General features: G+C 36.2%; 1 protein-coding gene across 1 annotated transcript in view; it reads left to right on the plus strand.

Moving 5' to 3' along the window:
- LOC144372393 (uncharacterized) overlaps window positions 1–26,051 on the plus strand; it is a 156,398-nt gene that overhangs the window by 76,043 nt on the left and 54,304 nt on the right. The window contains exon 3 of the mRNA XM_078035787.1: window positions 21,799–21,843. Coding sequence (XP_077891913.1) covers window positions 21,829–21,843 — 15 coding nt within the window. The 5' untranslated portion in view covers window positions 21,799–21,828. The remainder of the gene's footprint in view (window positions 1–21,798; window positions 21,844–26,051) is intronic.

A 26,051-nucleotide genomic window follows, 5' to 3' on the forward strand; every position in this document is an offset into this window, starting at 1 on the left:
TTATATGTGCTCACATAAATTATGTCTGTAATTAAGTGTCTCTTTCCTTAGCTTGGCAGCATAATTGTTTTATCATGGTAGCTCTTGGTTTTGAGACTCTGTAAGAGTTGTCAGTTGTACTTACTTTAGAGTTACCATAATCAGTGGTTGTCTGTTTTGCATTTGTCACAAGATCTTGAGTTTTCTGATCTGTTTTTAATGTTACTTAAGTGAAATAGAAAGCATAAAGAGATGTAAAGATCCAAGAGATAAGTTGGAAGCTTTTCTAGCACCTGAAGTTTCCTCCAGCTGCTCTTAAGCATCCAGTCTTTAGTAGTGGGACCCTCCCTGACAACCCCATCAACCTTGTGTGAGTACCGTGGGGTTCTCATGTAAGTTCTCAACTACTGCGTGTCATGATTCAGTCAGAAGAGTTTGTTGCTTTTTGCTTAAATAAAGTGACAGCCCAGTTAGAGTCCAGAGTACTACAGATGGCTCTGAGTGGTGACAAACAGGATGACAAGTTAGAAGGGACATGCTGGCTGTGATGACTCAGTGGGTACTGGGCTTTGAATGAGGAGGAGTGAAGATGGAGATTAAGGCAGCTGTTAAGCTGTGGGTATTAAGCTACTTCTCCTTAACCTGGCTGGATGCCCAAACCTCCTGCTAAAAGAGTCACTTTTAAGTGTTAAATTTATCCCTCAATTTCCTTTTATATGGCCTAATAGTCTCTTTAGATTCTCACAGGGTAGAGTGGTAGGAAATTTGTATTTTTTTTCTATGAAACTTTGTTCTCCTGAAATCTTGTTGGAAAATGAGAACTCTGCTTTGCAAATAAACCCCAGCGGTATAATGAACTATGTATATGTACATATATATTGAAATATAGGGAATTACCACCATTGTAGATACTTTGCAGTTTTTCCCAGCAAAGACATCAGAAACATCATACCAATAATATCACAATTTTTTAGAAAACAGGCACACACACACATTGTTATGTGAACACAGTTATTAGCAAATAATTATCAAGCTCCGTTTAGGGTGCTAGGATAGTAAATTGTCAAAGCAAGTCAAAATAAAACTGATTGAGGATTTTAAAAAGAGTTTTTTTTCTTTTTAGCAGCTCCAACCAGAATGAGAGAGAGAGAGAGAGAGAGAGAGAGAGAGAGAGAGAGAGAGAGAGAGATATCTTCATGGTTTCCTAGAAGAACAATGGTGGGACACATTATAAACTGGTGGCCTATCGACCAGCCACTTGCATATATTTTGTTTGGTCTGTGCTGTTTTTTTTTAAATTTAATTTTAAAATCCAGGTATTTGAAACATATTTCTCAGTTTCTGGCATCCTTGGGAAGATAGGGCAACATTTGGCCCTGTTTCGTCCTTGGCAGTAATTTGCTGCCTCCCTCCACAGGATGTGGAGGGCTGAATACACTGCTCCTTCTGTCCTGGCTAGGCAGCCTTTACTCACTTATATTACCTGCCTGTCCCTGCTGACTTTGGTTGGTGACTCTAAAGAAGACCCAGAAACTTTCTGCAGCTGTTTTCCAGTCTGGAAGAGGAGGAGGCTCACTCTGTATTGCAGAGAAAAGACCTGGCATCAGTGGGGATTGTGGGGGAGATGTGGGGTGATGGAGCCTTTTAGGAAAATGGACTTTAATTCCAGTGTCATAATGGATTTTAGACACTTGGCTTCTCAACCTTGAAACTGTCACAGAAATGTTTGGATGAAATTAGATGAATATGTGTCAGGAAAAAAGAAGAAGTGTTCCTCCATTACCTTGGGACCTAGACTCTAGCCCTTTAAGGGAATTCTTAAATGTTTACATTTCAGAATCTTTTAAGTTAGATAATATCACATAATTCAAAAGTGCTAAAAGAGCACAGTGGGAAGTCCTTCTCCCTGCACTTCTGTCTTCCTGCATTGGCTCTAGTCTGGGAGGAAACCATTGCATGTCTTTCTTGTGTGTCATATTAGGGAAGCTCTAGAGATATACACCCTTTAGTATTTTTCCTTACCTAAATAATAACTTGCTATATATCCTGTGCTGCCTTGCATTTTTCTCTCTCACATTTTAAGCCAAGTTTACCATTGCATGTTGGTGCATGAGAGATGAACTTCTTTTTAATTCCTTCATTGTATTTTCTTGTATAGTTATGTCTTTGTTTAATTTAATTGTTATTGTATTAGGTACATATACTGTAAGTATAATTGTTTTCAGTCTTCTGGCAGTAAAATCCTTCGGCTCTATAGCCATTTAGTTTCTTCATGCTCTCCCAGCCCAAGACTTTGATTTTACTCGGAAAACCTAATTGTCAAGAGGATAAAAATGTAGGCTACTTGAGTGACAGTATAATTTATTTCCCCCGCTGTATTAATTCTCCCAGAAGAAGTCAGTATGTTTAGTTCTACAAAAAAGGGCAATTGAGGGAATTTACTAACAATTCCAAAGGTAGTTATCTCACACCTATAGATCAGTGTATCTCACAAACTTTATTATGTATAAGAATTAGCAGGGATTCTTGTTACATATAATGTAGATTCTGAGTCAGCTAGGGGGGTCTGAGAGCCTACATCATTAATAATGTAGGTTGTTGGTGCCAGGTTGCTGGTCAGCAGACCACATTTTGAGTTACAAGATTTGTAGAAATTTGTTGCCATTTTATTTTACCATAGTTGATGGTGGTGGTTAGATTTCACAGATGCCAGTTCTCACCCTGTCCTAGAGGTGAGGGATGGTAAATTTGGTGGCTAACAGTGTTAACTTTTGCCTGTATAAAAACAGAATAAATAATGTTTGCTTTGTTTCTGCTTCAGTACAGTTTTTAAAATCTTTTAAGTTTGTAGTGCCCTTCAGTTGGTATATTGCCAAATTATTATTTTAATTTAAAAAATAGAAATCAAAACTTTTTTGTTATTTTTTTTCTTTGAAGAGGTTATGTACATATGAATCCTCTGGGAATATGATTTTAATTGCAAATTCAACCCAAGGCAGTTGAACCAAATTGTGGTTGCTTAATTTTATGTCTTCTCACTAAACTGTAAATTCTTTGAGGACAAGAATGATTGAATTGAATTGTTTGTCTTCTTATAATTTTTCTATTGCCTATCACAAATACTCTCTCTTGAACCAAAGTTAAATTAAGCTCCTTAAATCCTCTTCTGCACTAGGTATCCACCTTCACCCTGGCACCTCTACTCCAGTTTTTGACCTACCTAGCCCAATTTTAGCAAGAATCCTGTTAAGTGATATTTGATCACCTCTGATAGCTGATCAAGTTCTTCACCACATCCTGATTGTTCATTTCTTGGCCTACTTTTAGCAAGAATCCTATTAGAATCTAATTCCACAAGGTTTCCCCCATTCCCCTGAGTGATTTTCTATATACTTATCCCCTTCTCTGCTTTAACATTGGCTGGAAATTCTGAATATCTCTGTTGTATTTGAGCTATCTCCCCTGTCACCATCCCCCTTTTGGAAAATTGCACTAGGCAGGCCAAAAACTAGAGTAAGGTACTGGGATGAAGGTGGATACCTAGCAGAACCTAATAACCTTCATAAGAGGACAAACAATTCAACAATTCTTATCCTCAGATTTCAGTAGAAATACTACAACAGGGTGAGTCTTCCTTACCATTTGTCAACAAGTGTCAGAATAAATTTTTTTTAACATCTATTTCTTGCTCCTTTGTACATTTACTCTCTTCTGTCATTTATTAGCATTAAAACAGGTCAAAAATGTTTGTCATCACATTTTGGGGGGGTATAATTTAAACTAATTTAATATTATAGCTAAATTCATATTAAAGAGTACCTTCCTCCAATTTAAAGTTTTTAAAAGTAGCATTAACAATAAATCTGGATTCTTACCAAACTTTTAGGTCATTAAAAGATAATTTGTAGAAAGAGGTGAAGTCATGACTCATAAAGGTGTTCATAAAAATGAACATATGCTGAAGATTTTATTTTAGTTGTATGACTTGAAAGAACTAAGCAGATGGTATAACTGGCTCAAAGGAAAAGTCAAGCAGCATAAATTTATGTGGAGTAAAAGAATGTTGAGATGAGTTGCAAATTGAGATTAAACTGGTGTTTCCACAGTGGGAAATAAGTCAATTAAAATTACCACCCATCAGGACAGAAGTAGGTGTTTCTATCAGTGACCTACAACTCACAGGTAGTGCAAAATAGCTCAACCACAGTGATCGGGGCTAAAATCATCCTGCTGGGAAGGGTGTGCTATGCTGATGTGTAACTTGTACAGACTCCATTGAAATGAGATGCATATTTTTTTCTTACAAGGTGAAAGGTATACTCTGACTTATTGGCTTGTAATTATCACCTTTGAAACTACAAAATAACCCAATAATTGAAAAGACATAGCTATCAACATACTATGTATTGCCATAAAACACTAGAAAGACTAGAGATATTTTATAGCATACAGCCTCTAACCTTCAACCTTACTGCCAGAAGACTGGAAAGAAAAAAGTGTGTTTTTTCCCTGTACTGGAAAACTTGAACCTCATGGTGTGAGTCAGCTATCCTTTCAGATCAGGCTCTTTACAAGAATTCATTTTCATAATTAAGCATACTCATTTGAACCTTCTGGTTTAGAGAGAACAGTATAGTTGGAAATCAACAGACCCAGTCTGAAGTCAAGCATAGAACTAAATCCCTATTATTCTGGAACCAAGTTGAAAGTCCATGAATGCAGGAGGGGTGGAGGGAGACATTGGGTTGCTTCCATTCTGAGAATACCAGTTAGAACACAGCGTTGCTCAAGTTGGAACATGATAAATTCCTGTTACAGAATTGACTTAGGTCTTCCTCCTTAAAAGATTAGGCCAGAAAAATGAAACATCCAGGTGAAAGAAGGAAAGTAGTGCCTCAGGCAAATTCCATTGATTAAATTCTTGGGCATTTTACAGGAATTCTTTGCCTGAGTTTCTCCCCACCCCCCATACTTGAAGTAATATTTCTAAGAGTGTTCTTTACTTTTATTTCTGTAGATTGTTTTCTCAATGTCAGGGCTTAGCAAACTTTCTGAAAAGAACAAGAAGATAAATATTTTAGGCTTTGGGACCCTATGGATTCTTTGACAGTTGCTTAACTCTGCCTTGGAAAGAGAAAGCAGCTATTGACAATAGGTAAATGTGGCTATGTCCCAAGGACATTTAATCTATGGATATTGAAATTATATAACTTTCACATGTCATAAAACAATATTCCTCTTCTGAATTTTTCTGAACCTTTAAAAGTATAGCCATCATTCTTAGTATGTGGCTTTACAAAATGGCAGCTGTCCAAATTTGGCCCATCAATTATGATGCTAACTGTTGCTTCACAGAATTCTGTGAAGCAACAGTTAGCATCATAATTGGATATAGATGAGATTGAATATAGATTGGATATAGATGAGATTTTTATGTTGTGGTCTGTCAATTTCCAACTGAGAGATCTTGGGCAAACAAGTTTAACTTACTGAAGCTCGGTTTTCTTTGTTGTAAAACGTGGGCAATATCTAAATATGGAGTTGTTTTGTGAACTAAACAAATTATGCTAATATAGTAGCTCCACACTAAAAAGCACCGAGTAACTGTTTTATTTTTCCTTTCTGTTCCTTTAGATCTGCTGGTACCTTATTTCTTTAAATTTCTGTATAGCAGATTTGGGTGGTAGCAGCAATATTTTGTTATGAATTGAATTTTTGTAAGTGGCACCCAACTTATATATTTAACTTTAATATACATTATATTTAATAGAATAGGAATATAAAACATATTTGTATTTAGAATGTGCAAGAAAAACTCTGTATTGAATCCACATATTAGTGCAGATAATCAACTCCTAACTTACCCACGGTCAAGTGATATTTCCATGTATTGGATATTCACATCAGACTTTGTGTCTCAAGGTTTTCTTTCAGGAATTTTTGCTGAAGAGAAAGAGGTAGAATCTTACTACCACATCTGGAGTGGCTCCACAGAGTGATAGGCCACCACTTCTTTGCCATTTTACCTTTTGATGCTCTACAATGGCAACTATTTCCTTTTATTTGTTTGTATTTTGTTTATCATTGTCTGATGACTCCAGTCCTTCAGCGTGGAAAACACCACATGTATTTTATTCGATGCCTCACATAGCATCTAGCAAGTAGTAAGTGCTTTATGAATTCTTGGTGCCAGAATGAATGGATAACATTTATGAAAGTGGCCATATTGTAGAAGCAGAAAAGAGCGGATTTTGGAAAATTGGTTTTCAAAAGGGTTGGTGTCAAACAGATTCGATCATCATGAGTTAAGTGTCTGGATTAAAAACCAAACAGAGATACAGCAGTGGGAGGGAAAATTATTGCTAATAGAGAGTTCAAAAACATGGCCTGATTATTTATTTATCTGATTATTTACTCATTGTTATTTTTTAGTGGTACTGGGAATTGATCCCAGGACTGCACACATGATATGAATGCACTCTACAACAGAGTTGCACCCCTAGCATGGCCTGCTCCTTTAAATGTGAGATTTATAAGTAAAGACAATCAAAAGAACCATATACCTGGGTCCAGGAAGCACTCCGCATAATAGCAGGCTTCTTTTACGATACAAATGCATTCAGTGAGTGTCTTTTTCGGTGGGAAAGTAATATAAGTGTAAACACGGCACAGACAGAGAAGGGTAGAATGAAAAGCATTGCATTTGAAATCAAAATGCTTGAGTTTAAGTTCTTGATCTTCACATGATCAGAAAGTCTGGGAGTAAAACTTTAGGTAACTCCTCTAACTTGTCTGAATAAACTTCTCTCAGGTTGTTTGTGAGGATCAAATAGTATGTGCTAAGTGGTCGTGTAATCTCTTAAGCAGAGTACTCATCTAAATTAATATGCTTTATTAGAAATCACTGACCAAAACGTGGTGGAATCATCTGAATACCAATAATGACCCATGATTTTGAATCCTTCCTGTCCTATTCCTAAGAACTGCATGCTAGTTCTGTTAATAGTACCAGGACTGCACTCCATCCTTGGGTTTCCAGGTTTTAAGAGTTTGGACAAAATGGTGATGATGATGGTAGTGGTGATAATGATAAAATGATAGATACAGTAGCAGCTATTAGTTTATTAGTGGCCATTCTTTGTTGAATTTTTAACAACATAGATACATTCCTTAAAAAATTTCTTAGCACTTGTCCTGTTATTATTATTCCTATTTTCCTGATGAGTAAACTCTTAGGCTTAGCAAGTTTAAGTCACATGTTCAGGGTCTCACGACTATGTATTGCAGAGTCTGGGTGACTTTGCAACTCTCTTTGTTCTATGCTGGTTGTTCTTTACCAGATTCACCTTGGGACCTGTTAGTACCTAGGTAACAGGGCCCTCCTCCAGAGTTTCAGGGAGAGAGGCCTGAGAATTCCAAGTGATACTGCTGGTCTGGGACCCACAGTATATTTGAGAACATTCCTCTATACCATGCTGCTTCGGTTCCATACAGGGCTCAATTGGTTCCTTTTGTATTTTGCCTTTGTTCTGGATCAAAATATCTAGGAATTCCAGATTCTCTTGTATTTTAGAATGCTTTGGAGGAAGAGAGAAGAATTTCAGAAAGTTTCCATTTTGATCTATGCCCTTTCTAAAATCTGAAGGAATATGATTAGACCCTTTAATAGGTGATCACCATGATCTTCCAAATCACTAATACTTAACACTAAAATAGTTTCTCCTTTTCCTTCTCTTTGGTCAACTTTGTTCAAGATCTTTTCTTTTCTTTTGTGGCAGATGTATTTAGAGCCCACTGATGTGTGCGAAGATAGAGTAAAAGAAACCATGTTTCTTCCCTTTGATGAGGTTCATGGCTATGGTCCCTATCAAAAAAAGATAGATTAACAAGAAAAATAGTATACACACTGTTTTTTTTTTTTTTTTTTTTTTTTTTTTTTTTGTACCAGGGATTGAATCTAAGGGCGCTTAACTGCTGAGCCATATCCCCAGTCCTTTTTTTTTTAAAAAATATTTTATTAGAGACAGAGTTACTTAGGGCTTCACTAATTTGCTGAGACTGGCTTTAAACTCACAGTCCTCCTGCCTAAGGCTCCTGAGCTGCTGGGATTATAGGTGTGTGCCTGTACCATTTTTTTAAAATTATTTTTTAATTGTAGTTGGACACAATACCTTTATTTATTTATTTTTATGTAGTGTTGAGGATCAAACCCAAGCCCTCACATGTGCTAGGTGAGCACTCCCCTGATGAGACACAACCCCAGTCCCTGTGCCTGTACCATTTAAAAAATGTGTTTGATGTGCTGGGCATGGTGGCCCATGCCTGTAATTCCAGGGACTCAGGAGGCTGAATCAGGAGGCTGGCAAGTTTGAGGCCAGTCTTGGCATCTTAATGAGACATTATCTCAAAATACAAAGGGTCTCAATAAATTGCTGAGGCTGGCTTTGAACTTGAGATCCTTCTACTTCAGCCTCCTGAGTTGCTGGGATTACAGGCATGTGCCTCCAAACATGGGTGCCTGTGTGTTTTTATGCTAAGTTTGATGGAGAGTAGATAGATGTGCAGAAGCATGATCAGGTAAAGGGAATATGATCTAGTAGTACTAAACTGGTGGGACTTTAGCAAGCCCTGTTCTCTGTATCTTCTGAGATAAGAATTTTCCTTTTTACCAGGCTTAGGGAGGGTACATCTTGAATTAGGTCTTATTACTTATTTTAGAGGAAGAAGTTCTGAGAATTCTCTTATGTGTGGCTTCAGGGAGAAGATGAGAAAGAGTTTCCAGCTTCTGCTGTTTCCTTGAATGCTAAGGTGCCATATTAGGGGAGAGCATGTCCTTCTCCTCATGATAGCAAGTATTATTTAAGGCTTCTCTGTTCTAGCATCTGACCTCATTGTGGCTAGGGGTACAATGAAATGCACAACCAGATATGGTCTGTGTCATGAGGGAACATTTATTCTGGTAAGGAAAATAGACAGTATTTAGAAAACTCAGATAAGTAAATGTCAGTGGTGTGTCAAGTGCTACAAAGGAGAGTGGTTTATGGTGTAGTGAGAATTTGTAACCGGGAGTTTTGAACCTGTTGGTGGAGAGGAGGGAACTGTCCGGGAGAGCTTTTTATGGAATTTATGATTGATCCCAAAACAGAAGGCAGATTAGGAATTCAGTAGGCTCAGTAGCTGAAGTGGGAGGAGAGAACATTCTAGGCTGGGGAAAGATAGGTGCAGAGGTTGTGAGAGGAGGGGAGTATAGTTCTACAGCTTAATACTCTAATTTGGATTGTTAGTCTAAGATCTACACACATATTAAGGGGTAATCACAAGAAATAAAAAAGGTAACATCATCACTTTCACACTGACGAAACTATGTTTATTATATCAACTGATTGTGAGAGAACCAGCAAATATTAAAACCAGTATAAAGAGAATTCAAAGAAAATATATGTCTATAGATAAGGAATATGGAAAATAATGTTACAAATGAAGGCAAGCTAGTTTCTGGGGGTGTGGAGTGTGAAGTGAATCTCCAATAGGACAGAATTTTCTTGTCTATAAACATAAACATCTCACATTACTATCAGTTATCTATAATTTACACAGTCAAAACAGCCCTCATAGAATCTGGATCTGATAACCTCATAACCAGGAGATGGTCTCCTCTACAGACAAGGCATAGTTTTTCATTGAAGCACATTTTTTTTCCTATAGGAACATTAGTCATATATTTTTGTAGCTTAGAGATAGTTGAATTTGATTTCATGTAGCCCGTAATTTAGATGATGGACATGACAAATAAGTGTACAGTAGAATAGACTGCTGGACAATTATATTCCTACATATATTCCTACAATTATGTCCAGTGACTAGCTTATTTTTGCTTAGGGCAGAAAGCCGAAAAAATAATCTTTGAGAAAAGGTTGTCAGAAAGCAAAAGAGTACAACTGGGCATCCACTTAGGGGCTCCTCTGAGAACAAAGGGACACGCCTTTTCAGTGGACCTGAAAACCAAAGTAGTTGTGCCAATATGAGGTTTGGCACAGCTTCTGATTGGTTTGCAAGGAGGAAAAAAATTTTCTTGAGTGTGTCCATTAGACTCTAAGTAGGAGAAGAATAATCATTTGGTCAATTAACAGGATGACTGTTGCTGATGAGTTTTAATTGATGATTTGCTTTGTTGAAATGTTAAACCCGTGTTGACAGGTACTATAACTCTTTAATTGGCACTCCCACTCAGGAGCCATGTGTTAAAAAACTTTCCAACTGTTAAAGAGAAGGTGAGAATCACCTCTAGACCTTTTTCCATTGTAAACTGAGTGTGTTCAGTGCAGGCGCCCTGTTTTCTGTATCAGTGCCATATTGTAATGTGGAGACAGATTTAGAACAGTACCTTTTAATTCAATTTGTAGGAGATCAAGAGTTCAAAACTGTAATTTCACAAATGTTTGATAAAAAATGTCACTGGTTTTGATTGAGTTGTGTTATTAACCCTCCAGCTAGATATTTATTTATTTATTTATTTGAATTAGTGTAAATGTGTCCAACTTCTCATGCATGCTGTCTTGTTTTGTTTCTGCTGGAAAACTCTGATGGAATAATGCATTTCATTGGCTAGTTTAGCACAAAGACTTTACATAAAAAATGGCAAGATAAGTAAGTTACCTACAGGAGAAAGCAAGTGCTGATGTTTTTTTTCCCTATTCCAAATATAGTAAAATGTATTAAAACTGTCTCTTAAAAATAGAAACTTGTTCCTTCTGTTCTAATCATGGGTAAAAGTGCTATGAAATCTGTATCCTTTTTTTTAAAAAAACTATGAGTGATTTATTTAAAAGAAAAAGGTAAAATAATCCCCAGCCTAGCAAAAGCAGGTTTACTGTTTGCTAAATCAGGCCTCTAATAGTCAACAGCTCAAAAAGCCTTCCATAATATTTATGAACAATTTTTCAGTTTTATACCCAGATATTTCTGTTACATTCGGTGAAGGAGATAATCCTGGCTGAACAAAAGAAGAAAGCCTGTTTTAGATTGAATAGACTGGACAATTCAGTATCGAAGTGCACGATTACCAATCTTTCAAGCAAAGCTTTTATGTAAGGCAACTTTATAACTTCATCCATTCCAAAGAGAAAAGCATTAAAGACCATGGGGAAAATAAAAGGCAAAAGAGAAACGTAGAGAAAAATCTCATCCTTCACATCTCTATAGCCACTTGTTTTATGTCTGTTTTTGCTGAGTTAACCCAATTTAAAGCCATAGAGTAAATTTTAAAAAGTCATTTCACTGTTCCCCATGGTAGTCAGGCTACGCAAATAATGAGAGAACGTGACTACAATTATTTTCCTTTCCTCTATTATTTAAAAACATACTTATTTCTTCCACTATTTCTTGTGTTTTATTGCACAGTAAAAGGCAATGTGAGTCTATAGTAACAGCTATATTAATATGCTGCAGGAATTGACAAGTAACAGTGATTACCGTGAAAAAAAATTGTACATATAAATAAATAAAATAAAAGAACTAGTTTCCATGTGACTTACAAAGTAATCTAAGTCAAATGTTCACAGTTCTAGCCTTACAAGGAACTGAGTACACTTCTTTGTTTAATTTGTTTAATTCATGAATTCATGTGGAGATTCCCGCTTGATGCTGGATCATGGCACATTTCTCAAACTTGGGTCTATGATTGTCTGCCTAAGAATCATATGAGGCACTGGGAAAAGGTACAGATTGGGGTCTACCCTTGAAATCTGAATCTTGGAAAAGGGTGGAGGTGAGGAAAGGAATGTGCAGTTTTCTCAAATTCTTTGAGTGAATCATTATTTATTCTTTTGGGGGGGTGGTACTTGGGGGTTAGAATACCCAGGTACTCTATCACTGAGATACATCTCCAAGACAGGTTCTAGATAAGTTGCCAAAGCTGGCCTCTAGCTTTCAGTCTTCCTGTCTCAGCCTCCTGAGTGGCTGGGATTTTGAGCTTGTGCCACTGTGCCCAGCTCATTAGCATACTTAAAGTCTGGACATTGTTTTATGGGAATAAAAGTCCTGGTGAGTAGGATAAACTATTGAATGTGATTTAGGAATAAAATATGCAGTAGTTGTGGCGGATGCATTTTATCTTATTTCTTCCTATATTCTGTGATGTTAAATGCCCATTTAAACTTGCATCAATGTTCTCCAGAACTTCTCACAGAAGTGAGCACATGCACCTAGACATCACATTTTGCACATGATTTCAAGAGCTTGGGAGGAAAAAAGCTTGGGGGAATAACTTGAAATACTTTCAGGGACATTGATAAATGCTCCATGCTTTCCAGAAACCCTTCCTCTGATGGGATTATTTTAATGGAAAAGGGGAAGTGAAAACATCAAGTGAATAAGAACAAAAGAGAGACACAAATATCTTCTGGTCATATTGTGTGCCCTGTAGTGGGTACTTTGTCTCTCCAGGGAAGAAAACTTTTTTTATAATTTTACTTCTCTATAGATCTCCTCAAATGCAAGTGTAACATATTCCTCCTGTTCTTTGTCAGTCAAGCAGGCTACCTTCTTCAGTGTTCCCTCAGTGGATCAAAAACCCCATAAAGACCACATAAAAAATGTTAGTCTTATTGATCTCAAAAAGCATTACCTCAGATCACTTGAGAAGAGACACAATTATTATTTCTTTTAAAAATATTTTTTAGTTGTTGATGGACCTTTATTTTATTCACTTATTTATACATGGTGCTGAGAATTGAACCCAGTACTTCTACTCCGGAGCTATTTTTATATAGGTATTACTCTTTTTTTGTGGTGCTGGGGATGTAACCCAGAGCCTTATGCAAATTAGACAAATGTTATACCACTGAGTTACACCCCCAACCCGAGACACAATTATTTTTGAATTATTTATTACTTTAAACCACAACTTGGGATTGGGCCAAAGCCAGAGAGAAATTAAGAATTTGTTAGGGGAACTTACATGAACCCAACCCCCATTTTAATGATAATAATACTGGGCAATTGTCCTTGGGCCAAAAAAAGTATTGTAGCATCAATACTAGATCTCAGTCTAGTGTCATGGGACTCCTCCCCATCAACTTGTAAATCATGCAGCCTGCATTGCAACTACTGAGAATGACTTGTCCCTGGGTTGTCTAATGGACTGCTAGACTTTAATTATACATTGTTTTATGGTGTCTGGCAGTGTGATTCTCCTCCTTGACATAGTTTATAGGGCTTTTTACAAATAATCTTCATCTGACTTTGTGTTCTCATTTGCTGAAAAGCATTCATTCCTTAGGTTCTTGTAGGCCTGGTTGCTGCAGCAAACTTGGGCCTTACAGTGTTGTTCTGTAAGAACATTCTCAAATCCAAATGTCATTGAATATAAAGTTGCTTCTAAAGGAGCTAATGATATGGGAAAGGACAGCATGTGAGGACTGTGCCAGGTGTTCTAGCCTTTACTGTTAGAGGTGAAGCCATATTCATAGTGTGAGCAGGTGGTAAGGACTGCCATAATTAAAGAGCAAGAAACAAAATGCCCTTTTGGGTAGAGCACTAGGCATTAGTTAGATATCTTCCATTAATTTACGGTTTCCTAAAAAGACCTGTGTTCTTCTCCCAACTGCCTGTGGTTTTATTTGGTTACCAATTATGGAAACTAGTTGTGTTTCAGGAAACCCTCTGAAAGGTGCATAGATAATAAATCCTGTGCCTTGCTCGACATATTCATGGTTCTGTTGATGGGAGGTTGCACAAAGTCAATAGTTGATTCTACTTCATGGTGAAATTTGCGTTTAATAAAAAGTCATGTTTATTGTAGCTTCTGGATAAACACAACTGGCACCTACTGTGTCATAGCTGAAAATGGTAAGTGGGGAAGAGAATGTACATCTGAGAAGGAAGTATGGGTAATTCGTTCTTACTGAAACAAGGTTCTTCTGGAGTGCCTTCTCTTTTGCTACAGTAAACACAGTCACTTTATTTGCTCTGCCAGTGTTTCTGGTGACCTTTCACTGGTGGACTTTGACACACATGCTCAAGTTTTTCTTGGATATTAATGTATACCTCGGAGTGAATTTACTGGATAATAGGATACTCAAGCTTATAACCTTTAAAAATTTTGCTAGTTCCCATTCCAGTATATTCCATCACATTTTATTTTCATCCACCATGAAAAAATAGTCTACTTGACCCATTTCTGTATACAAATTAAATGCACATGACAGTCTGTGTATATATAGACATATCCATTACAGCATATGGACAGCTCACTTCTTTTCTTTAAAGGAATATATGTTTGTTCTATCTGTTGTCATATGGTGTTTCAATAATTGAATGTGTTTAGCATAATTTATTTTACATTTTAGCCTCTAAAATTCAGCGGAAGAGTCACATCGATGCAATTTTCTTACTTACAATTGTCTTTATACTTTTCTGTGACCCAAAACAGTGGTTAAGAAGCTCTAGAGGGCAAATAAAAGTCATCTCAAGAGTCTGTACTTGCAGGAGAAATTACTGAAGATAGTAATGTGGAAAGAGGGTCCCACAATGAGTTTCAATAGATCTATTAGTCACCAATGTCCAAAGGAAAGTCCCCATGCAGTTTCCTGCCTTGTTTTCTGGAAAATGAAACATTGACATGTCATTGCTAATTATAAAATGATGTCATTAAAGTAGATATTCAACCAAACTGGGACATAGTAAGGATTACACAGTAAGCATGTAGTATTTGGCGAATGAATGAGTAAAATGCAAGGGAAACTATATAAACTGTACCTCTTAAATAACAGAAGGAGGGGTATGATTTTCTTGGATATTTTTAAAATTCATGTCTTCAGTGCTCATTGCCAGGAGTGCATGGTAATCCAAACAGATGCCATTCCTGTCTCAGCTAGCTTAGATTCTCAGGAAAGAGAGATGGATTATAAACATAACTTTGGAACTTTTTGATGCATGATATGAAGAAGTTCAGGGTGCTATGAGAGCGGGTGATAGGAGCCTTTTGTAGTATGGCATCTCCCCAGGGTCAATGATATTTCCATAAAAAAGTGAAAGTAACATAGATTTAAAGACTGGTAATGGGCTGGGATTGTGGCTCAGTGGCAAAGCACTTGCCTCGCACATATGAGGCACTGGGTTTGATCTTCAGCACCACATAGAAATAAATAAATAAAATAAAGGTATTGTGTCCATCTACAACTAATATATATATATATATATATATATATTTATATTCTATAACTAAATATATATATACACACACATATGTGTGTGTGTATAAAAGAATGGTAGAAGCTGAGGATATGGCTCAGTGGTAATGTACTTGTTTGACGTATGCAAAGTCTTGCGTTTAATCTCCAGTACCACCACCACCAAAAAAAAAAAAAAAAAAAAAGAAAAGGGGGAAAAATGGGTAGGAATATGGCTTAGAGACCCAAGATAATCCCCAAGGTTTAAGGCTCTTTTATATGCAAGAAGTACTCACAGAACTCAGCATATAGTTGTACTATGGCACAATTTATTGTGACTAAATGAAAAGGAGCAAATGGAAACTGTGTATTGGGGTGAAATTCTGAGGAAACCAGGTACAAAGTTCCAGGAGTATTTTCCCAGTGGAATTACATAGTATTCACCCAGTTTCTTTAGCACTGAGTTGTTACAACACATGTGAATTGTGGCCTAATGGGAAAACTCAACCAACATTTTGGTTGGGTGCTACCTAGTATGTTCCAAAATTCCAGTCTCCCAGAAGTAAGTTAAGTATTTAGCACAAACCACACTATTTGAACAAATAGTTTAGGCCCAGAGAGTCACTCTTACCAGTTCTGGGAATGTGGGAGCCCTCCTACATTTCAAGCACCCAGTTGCCATTCAAGAGTCAACTTTGCAAACAGACTCTTCTAAGGATAGCAGCCTGAGACCTCCTATGCTAACTCTTCAGTTTAGCTTAATGACTAAGAAAGTAGAGATGAGATGGCATGATGTCTTGGCCTTGCTTTTTAAAAGCAATGCAACAAAGAAAAAAGGAAAGAATAAATGAAGCAAATATGATCATTGTTGAACTTGGGTGGGTGGATGCTTGGAGGTTCATTATACTTGTCTCTCATTGTTTTGAAAATGTTCTTAATAAACACAAAGAGGAAGAATAAGAGGGGGAGAAGAAGAAAAAAATGGTGTTGACCAGGCATGGAGAGGGATAGATTTACTTAGCTCAGCTCAATTTGATTCAGCTTAAATAACAAAAATTAGTTTACTACTTACTTCAGAATAATTCACTCAATTGAAGGAGTCTTTTATTTAATAGCTATTATTTACTATGGGTATAGCCAAGTCCTGTGAAAGATACAAAGATAAACAGTACACAGAATATTTGCATTTGTGGCCTCTTCTATGAAATGGGTGTGCCCTCAAGAATTGTTGGAAAGTGAAAGAAACCAGGTGCTGCAATTTTCATTAGCAGCCTTCTAATAAATGCAGATTGCTACCTTGAGGAGACTTCTACTGGCTTAGAAGAATATTCAACGAGGCAGAATCTTCCAGAAGGGAACAGAAATGATTACGAAGACCCTGCCTGAGAATATTGCCTTTGGTATTGGCTTGGCAGGGGAAGAGGGCCTGTTGGGTTCTCCCTTTGAGATCTGGATGTGGAAGGTGAGATGATGTGTACTAGCTACTATTTAAGAGGGAATAGATAAGCTACTGAATTGGAACACAAGAGAGGTGACTTTATTTGAAAATGCCTTCAAAAGCTGTTTTGACAAGAATGGGGAGGAGGCAGTGGTATCATTAAATAAGCTGGCAACTTTTGTAATCAGCTTTTTGGTTTTCCACCTCAAGGGACAGTCAATAAACTTTGATTGCCAGCATTAATGTAATTATTTTGATTTTTCTGGCTCATTTTAGGGAAGGTTGCAAAGCTGCTATATCAGATGGCTGCAAGCAATTCAGAAATCCTATGTCCAAACTTGTTGAATTATGGGAATAATAATAATGGACTTATTTTAGAAATCTTAAACCACTAAAATTTTAATTTTAAGAATAATAAGAAGCATTAGTTTCATTAGTAAATAATGAATTGATGACTTCATTCAGCTATTGTTCAGGCTGAAATATAAATAAGTTCAGAAAGATTAGGTCAATTAATGAATGACTCTATGGTATTTGTCCATTGCTTTATTTGTACCAGAAGCCACAAGACTAATCAAACGTAGACATCTTAACCAACTGGCAACATACTCTAATTTCAAAATAAATGTTAAGCAGGGAAATCTTATTTTGTAAGTTTAAATTTAATTATCACAACATTAGAGGTCCATAGTAGTAGTATTCATGCAAGGATACTAAAAATGCATGTAAAATCTTGCTCATTAAAATAACTGGGGTGTGTATGTTTGTGTGTATACTTACAAATGTATATCTTTGCCTTACATCCAACTCTATTCCCAGTTTCCTCTTGGAAATGGATTATATTCTCCTTGGCTTGATAGGATTTTTTCTACTAGTGAGTTCAAAACTGTATACACAGTTTTGATAGCTGAGAATGTATTCTTGGCAGCACAATTATGACTATAAGATATGTATTCACAATTCAAAATTAATGTTAAATATTAAAAACTGTTTTTATTTTCCTAGTTTACCAAAAATAACACTAGTTTCCTAAAAGTGAATGGAACAATTATGCTTTTTTTACAATTATCCATAAATATTGCATTAAAATATAGAACTAATATAATTTTATGGATTTCAGAGCTATGATCAGTTTTTCTAAATCTCTGATTTGATGTGACCATAAGCATAAACCAAAATAGAAAATACCAGATATGCTGGCCTCTAGTTAAAATATTTGATGTAAAATTTGCTCTTATTTTCATTTTAAATAGTCCGTTCCAGGGTTATATATCCATGTAATGAAATATCGAGTTTTAGGGAATAATATTTTTTCAAGTGGCAAAGTTAGGTTTACAATGGGAAAGAAATCTTTTGTGAATTGAACCTACACATTCTCAGTCTAAACATTGCATTAATGTGCTCCTTGTTATATGATTTCCTTTCTAACATCAACATTTTAAGACGTGAAATGCTCTAGAGACACTTGAGAAAATAGAATCCTAGACAATGATAAGACCCACAGCTTGTCTTCATTCTCAGATCTCCTATCACCACAACCTCTAAACTCTGTCTTTTACTCAGCATTAACATTTATTTTGCAAACAATTTACCCAAGTGAGGAAATGATTAAACATGTTTATGTTATAAGGAGAAGGAACTGGTGGAGAAGGGGAGGCTCTGATACGGATGTAGGGGTAATTGATGGAAACAGATCCCTGAGGACAGAGGCCAAGGATGTATTCCAGAGCCTACCAAATGAATTGGCCTTGCATGGGAGGCGGGAATCTTCTTTCTCTGATACCGGAGAAGGGTCCATGTGGGTTGGGGTTGATGAGTGACATGATGTCAAGGAAATTTACACCTGAATTCTCTTATTTTCTTTGCAAACCTGAAACAGAGAATTTTAAATGGAAGAATTAGAATGGGTAGGGAGAGTGACCACGGGTATGTAGATGGCAAGCTCATTAAAATTTTGGTGGGTTGGTTGAGGATATCAATAGGAATATATAAAAATGGTAGTAAATGGTGAACTTTCAATAACCTAAAGCTGATTATAGGAGGAAATTATTAGTCTTATTTGTAGGATTACAAAAGATCCATGAGGAACAGTTTCACTAATGTTCCTGAACATTGTGTATTTTTAATTTTAAATAATGATGCATGACTAGTTCTTCCTCTAATGACCACCCTAGTGTTTTATTTAATGTAACTGAGTATGAATATAAGATCCTAATTAATGGAAATGTCACACATTGAAAATAAGATTGCCATTAATTAAAGTGTATTGAGCAAAAGAGCTTTTACATTAAATGATAATGTCTATAAATTCACTAAACCATACAAAAAAGTAAATATATTTTTGAAAGGACTGGAAGTATTTAATATTTTAATTTTAAAATAGACACAAAAAGTCAGAAATGTAGCTATATCTCCTTGTGTTCCTTTCCACTCTCCCAAAGCCATGCCTTGCTCTAAATAAAGCCAACAGAATCCCAACACTGACTTTGTGATTTTTAAACTGCTAAATCTCAAAACTGTCACATTTACATTTTCTGTGTAAATGTTCTCATTCATCTCACTAAACATTTTATCCCCCAACTCCCATTATAGACTAAGCAACAGTTGGCAGCATCTTTTTTTCACTTTTCAGGTACAAACTGCGTACCACAGTTGACCTTGGCCTCCCCTAGTTTGTAAACAAGTTTTTGTGCAGGTCAACTGACCACATTTCCTCTGAGAAAGAATAGAACAACATATGTTTCTTTGTAAGCTATTTAATTATTTCCTTTGCAAATCTGCTTACTGAAGTTTTGCAGATGCAGAATTCACATAATGTCCATTAGTTGGGGAAATGCATTGCATTGTAACAGCTTCTAGCAACAATACCTGCAGCCCTCTAAATGAGATTGATATGATAGATCTGCAAGTATTTGAAGAAACAGAGTCACTGGAACAGCAAATGTTCTTTTTTTTCTTTCCCTGGAGAAACAATCAGAGCCCTATTGCATATGCTGAATGTTCTTCAAAAAAGAATAAAATGGGAAAAAATACCCATCTGTACTTCCAACTGAAAATTTTCCTTGAGCATCACTGTATTTCAGTAGAGCAAAGAGAACCTACTGAATAGGACAGATTTAATTAGTCATCTAAGCTTGAATGGCTATAGTGTTATGTTGATTAAATTATATTTCTTTTTCAGGGTCCTCTGGGGCCTACAGGACAAAAAGTAGAGTATACAACAATGCTGTGGAAGTAATTATATTCCCATTGCCTAATGGCCTGCAAGAGACATGGACAGAATTAGCTACTGTAAAGCCATGCTGAAGCAGTCTGGTTTGTACATTCTGTTTTCTAAAAATAATTCATACAGAGTAGCATTAGATTTCTAATCAACTCCATTGTAGAAAATTCTGAAAATCCATAGCAGACCGTTGTTAAGCTGTCTGCTGAAAGTGTCAGTTATTAAATTTTTAATTCAAATACTGTTTAAACAATGTGACAAAATTTAAAATGCAAAAGATCGAATGACACTGAGAATTGAATGCATGGTCTTGCTCTAATATGTAATAGCCAAAGAGCCACAGAACTGCCCAGGATGAAAAATGTGTTTGTTGCTGCATTTCAGGGGTCCACTAAGTATCCTCCTTTGCCAGGGTAACTGAAAAAGTGACTTCCTGATTGTCATTTCAGTGTCATCCACAGTCATCCAAATTGACCATTACATTCTCCTGGGGGAGAACCTAGGGTTTCTAAAATTACACCAGTACCACAGAGGTAAATATGTCACTAGCAGGAAGAAGGCTCTTTGCAAACAAAATAGAAGGAAGTCTCCCATTCCCCACTAACCTCCCCTCCTGCAGAGGGGAAAAAGGGATAGTTAACCTGCAGAAAACTAAAGAAAACCATTTTATTATAACAGGTGGAAAAGTGATTATTCTTTATCTTTGGAATCCATCAAAGATAGAGACTTTTTATCCCTCAAGCACTGTGCATGTGGCATCTGTTGAAACATAATCCTACAAACCAAGTAAAAGCCAATGAGTGGTGAGACAACTTGAGTATAGGAACACTTTGTCTCTCTCAATAATGTCTCTATTAAGCATGGTGTGAAATTGTAAAGCTACCCTAATCCACATTCAACCAGGATAAAATTACTGCTTCAGCCTTCTGGAAGTACTTTAATGACCCACCCCATATAATCATTGAATGAACCAAGGAATTTACCATCTTAATTTGTTTTGCATATAATAACTTTTCTGAGGGGGAAAGGGTAGGCTGATTTTTAGAACAGGTTTTGGTGGGTCATTACTATTAAAAAAAATTCCCATTATTATTAAAGAAATTTAATATACATCTACAAAGAAGAAAATTTGTTTTCTAGTTCTAGACAAAGAATAAGCACATTGTATTTTAAAATGATTTCTCCAGAGCCTAAAAGGGAGGTGTAAGTGAGGGAAATGACATCACTGTTTGCTAATGCTTCTGTGTCCACTTAAATGACTTAGATTTTCTTGAGTCAAATTAGCTTTCCTACTCTCAGTGCACCCCATCTATGCCCAACCATCCATACTCACCCAAGTATGAATGTGTGCACTTGCATGCACACACATCTTAAAATGTTTTGTGCAGAAGTTATTTTTTTCCTGATCAGTGTATAACATTTATGATATTTTTTGAGTCCACTCAAAATTTGGGTGGCATAAACATACTACCTGAGTTCAACGGGAAAATACTCCAAATACAAAAATCTTGAGTTTACAACATGGGTCCTTTATTTAGGAGTAGAACAAACAGTTGTTATTTTAATATATTTTTGTGTTATTTACACTCTTGAAATTCAAGAATTACTGCTAGTGTAATGCTTTTTCCAGATGGAACAAAGGCTATTTATTTCTTAACAACAAAATTTAAAGCCATATAACTTTCTGATGGATATGGATCTCAATTTATGACATGAAATTCTTTAAAATCATATTAGGGTTAAGTGGATATTTGGAAACAAGTTTAAATTTTAACTTGAGTTTTTGAGAAAGCTTGAAGACTACCTATGTTATATATTTTCATACAGTAAATACAATCTGAAAAAAACATAATCTTATAATTTTTTGCACATAAGTTCTGTGCTGTTTTACCAAGGTAAAGTTATGACTGACATAACTAACACAATATAAATTTAGAATTGAAATATTGTGTGATTATAAAACTTAATTTAATCATGAATCTTCTTAGGGTTCCATTGGCGCACCTGGAATCCCAGGAATGAATGGACAAAAGGTGAGTTCCCTTGAATATATAATTTCTTTTATAAGTTTGAGAGCATTCAAATCACAAAATTATTCTAGTGAATGAGTTAACAATAAGTTTTTGGGCTTATAAAAGGACTACATATACTTCTGAAGTATGGGAAAGTATGGTACAAATGATCAAATCTGTGTCATTTTAAAAAATGCACTAGTTATAAACTGAAAAATTTCCATTGTAAGTATTTTGAATGCCAGTTTGATCAGTTATATGTATGATACAGCTATATCTTTTTCATAAATATAAATGGCTTAGGGAAATGCCAAATTTAACATTTTTCTTGAAGAACAAAATATGCTCTAGTTTATTCTAGTCATGGTTAAACTAGGTACTGTTTCTGGGTTAACAAAAGTTATTTTTACAGAGGGAACCTATAAAACCTTCTGAATCCAGAAGCAAGCTTTTTTAATTGTTGAACAGAATTAGGGTTAAATACACTTGCCATTCTCATATTAACACTTTTGTGGTACTGTTAATAGTGAGGGAGAATAATAAAGTAAAACCAGAACTTCACAACTCCACATACCCATATTTCCATGCCTCAGTGTATTTATTCCTTCCACATATTTACTGGTGGACAGAGCATCTAGCGTTATCCCATGGATAAGTCTGATATTCTGTGCTCCCCAGCAGTCCTGACTGGCTCTGCAATCTGGAACCTCTACAGAGACCAGGAAAGCCACTGTGAGAGCTGACAAAGCCCATGGCTGGGCTCGTCTACCAGAAGGCAGGATGCAGAGTTAGGGACTTTCCTGTCCCCCTCAGAGATCTGAGACTGGGCTTTAGAAATCCTGTGACTCATCTGCTTGTATTTCCAGAATATTTTAAATCCATGTGCCCTGGACCAAACTCTGAAAGTATAAGGAGGCCAGCCTTTGCAGAGAGACTAAGATGCCTCATAATCCTTTCCATCTTTTCTCCATCTTGGCTTCTCTATCAGAACCTGCAAAGTGGCTAAAAGCATGATTGTGCTACTTAGAGGTGATGTGAATTTGACTAAGTCCTTAAAGTTTCTGGCCTCAGTTTCTCTTCTGGAAGAGAGAGACAGTAGCAGTTCCTTCCCAATAATGTCAATGTAAGGAATAGACATGAAGCCCTTACATTACTGTTTGCTATTACTAGTAAAATTTCCCTTCATTTTATTTTAGTGAAATTCTGGAAATTTGATGAATCTGTGTTTAGTAAAGACTCTCCTTTGGAATTACTCGCCTCTCGAGTGAAATTAATGTTCTTGACCAAGGCTTATGACACCCTTAGGCAATAAACCAAGCATGCAGCACTCATTCACGGCTAGCTAACTATGCCGCAGCTCCATTTTCTACTTCATAAAATGCACATCCCTTTGCTTTACAAATTCTGGTAAGGACAGAAGATTAACTTTCTGGGTGGAGCATTGCAGGTCATGGAGGGAAACAAACACAATTTGTAAGTTTGTCCTTTTTAGGATCAATTTGAAAAATTATATAACTCGAAATGTTTTTTAACATTGGTGAAACCCAAAACTTGTGTGCCTAAGGTTAATGTTTTGCTTTGTCTTCTTTGTTTCTTTTTCTTTTCCAACAATCATGAAAATTTATAGAAACCTTTAACCTGAAACAAAACAACTTTAAAGCTGTCACATGGACTCTTTTGAAGGCGGCATATTCTTTATTTTTGCAAGGAAATATGCAATTTCCTTAGCAAGAGAAAGGAATGTGACATTTTCTTGTCCTAGTCACCAAGTTTAAATTATATTTCAAGGAACGAGAAAGTTAATATTTGCAGTTTTATGTTTTGTTATACATCCTTGTGGCATTCGCAATGTGTTTTCTCTAAAACCTAGAGAAACCAAATGTTTTCACACTTTTATGAAGGTCTCAGCAAAATGTAGTTTGAGTTTGTTTTTTCTGCTTCATCAATCTAGACAGAAAACTCTGTATATGGAACTTCTGTTCATCCTACTTATTATTTAACAATGGAATAGCTGTTATGTTGTCTTTAGGAAAAGAAGGTGCAAACATGAGTCTCCTTCACTGAGATGGCTGGTCATTTAGACAGTGAAGACAAGGTTGGCAGTTCTATAATAATTCTATAGCTTGGACTCACAGAAGGAATCTTGAACTTCTAAAAGTGCTTTTCTAAAAGAGAGAGCTTATAATGACATAATAATTTTTAAAAAGCACTCCATGTCCTTAAACTGTCTTGAGAGAACATTTTCTTCCACATTATAGATTCACTTTTTCTGAAGAAATAATTTTGATGCCCAGAAAATCATTTTCAAACAATCCTTAAGAGAGGGTTATCATTTCTAAGCCATGAAATATGGCAAACAACAACCAGGAAATTAAAAAAAAAATGTTTTCTCTTGTGTTTGAAAAACAAAGGAAAAGTAAATTATTCTAATATAATATTTTGTTTTCTACAAGGCATTTTTTTATCCGTCATTCAGATTGACAAAATTGGTAATTAGCCTTGGTCACTAATTTGATGATGATTTTTTTTACACTTATTTTCCTCTATTAGTCACCTTACTTGCTAATCAGAATGTTAGTTCTTTGTAATGGTTTTCTAATTCTTTAGATTGTGCTAGGGAAAAAAAGACTTGCAGTAACCCAGCACTAAATTCTAATCTAGTTCCTTCTAGCATCCCAACCTACACTAGTTACTAAGCATTCTTCAGTGAAAAGCAGGAGGCTGGTGAGGTGTAGAGGAAAGAACATGGCCTCCCAGTCAAAGACAGGATGCTTGTGTTTAAAAAAGTCCTTGCCTAGGCAAGATACAGACCTGTTTTAGTCTCCAGTATAAAATGTAGAGATGGACCTTGGTTTGCTAGACTAAGTGTCTAAAGTGAACCTTATATAAGAGATGCTCAGTAAATTTTGAAAAGCATTGATAGTAGAACCATCATGCTTTAAAAATCTCTGCAGCCAGGTATGGTGGCCCTGTCTATAACACAGCTACTCAGGAGGCTGAGGCAGGAGAATCACAAATTTGAGGCCAGGCTGGGCAACTTAATGAGACCCTGTCTCAAAATAAAATTTTAGAAAGTGGGTAGGGATGTAGTTCAGTGGCACAGTGCCCCTGGGTTCAGTCCCCAGTACAATGAGGAGGGGGTGGGGCAGAGGGGAGAAAGGTAAAGCTACATTCCCAGCCCATTTTATTATTTTTTATAATTCTCACAGTTAAAGGTATATCAACATTTTATTTATGTTCACATACACAAATGTACACGTGGCAAGATGTGTTTATGTGTATGCGTATGTCAGAATATTATTTTTTATTAGCTACACATGACATTACAATGATCTTGGCAATTCATACATTTGAATCATTTGGGGTATAATTTCTCATTTTTCTGTCAGAATATTTTAAATCCTTCAGATAACACGGAGAAGCATGGACTGTTTAAAATGATGTTATGATAAACCATTTTTTTAATTAATTTTTTATTTTAAATGACAATAGAATGCATTACAGTTCTTATTATACATATAGAGCACAATTTTTCATATCTCTATAAAGTATATTCATACCATGTTGTGTCTTCATCATGTACTTTGGACAATAATATCTATCACATTCCACCAACATTTCTAACCCCATGCCCTCTCCTTTACCCTCCCACCCCTCTGCCCTATCTAAAGTTTGTCTATTCCTCCCATGATCCACCTCCCTACCCCACTATGAATCAGCCTCCTTATATCAGAGAAAACATTCAGCATTTGTTTTAGGGGGGATTAGCTAACTTCATTTAGCATTATCTTCTCCAACTCCATTCATTTACCTGCAAATACCATGATTTTATTCTCTTTTACTGCAAGCAATATTCCATTGTGTATATATGCCACATTTTTTAAATCCATTCATCTACTGAAGGGCATCTAGGTTGGTTCCACAGTTTAGCTAGTGTGAATTGTGCTGCTGTAAACATTGATGTGACTGTGTCCCTGTAGTATGCTGTTTTTAATTCCTTTGGGCATATACCAAGGAGGGGGATAGCTGGGTCAAATGGTGGTTCTATTCCCTGTTTTCCAAGGAATCTCCATACTGCTTTCCATATTGGCTAGACCAATTTGCAGTCCCCCCATCAATGTATGAGTGTGCCTTTGTGCCCACATTCTTGCCAACATTTATTGTTGTTTGTCTTTAATAGCTACCATTCTGACTGAAGTGAAATGAAATCTTATAGTGGTTTTGATTTG

Source organism: Ictidomys tridecemlineatus, unplaced genomic scaffold, assembly GCF_052094955.1.
Source record: "Ictidomys tridecemlineatus isolate mIctTri1 unplaced genomic scaffold, mIctTri1.hap1 Scaffold_100, whole genome shotgun sequence".
Taxonomy (NCBI): domain Eukaryota; kingdom Metazoa; phylum Chordata; class Mammalia; order Rodentia; family Sciuridae; genus Ictidomys; species Ictidomys tridecemlineatus.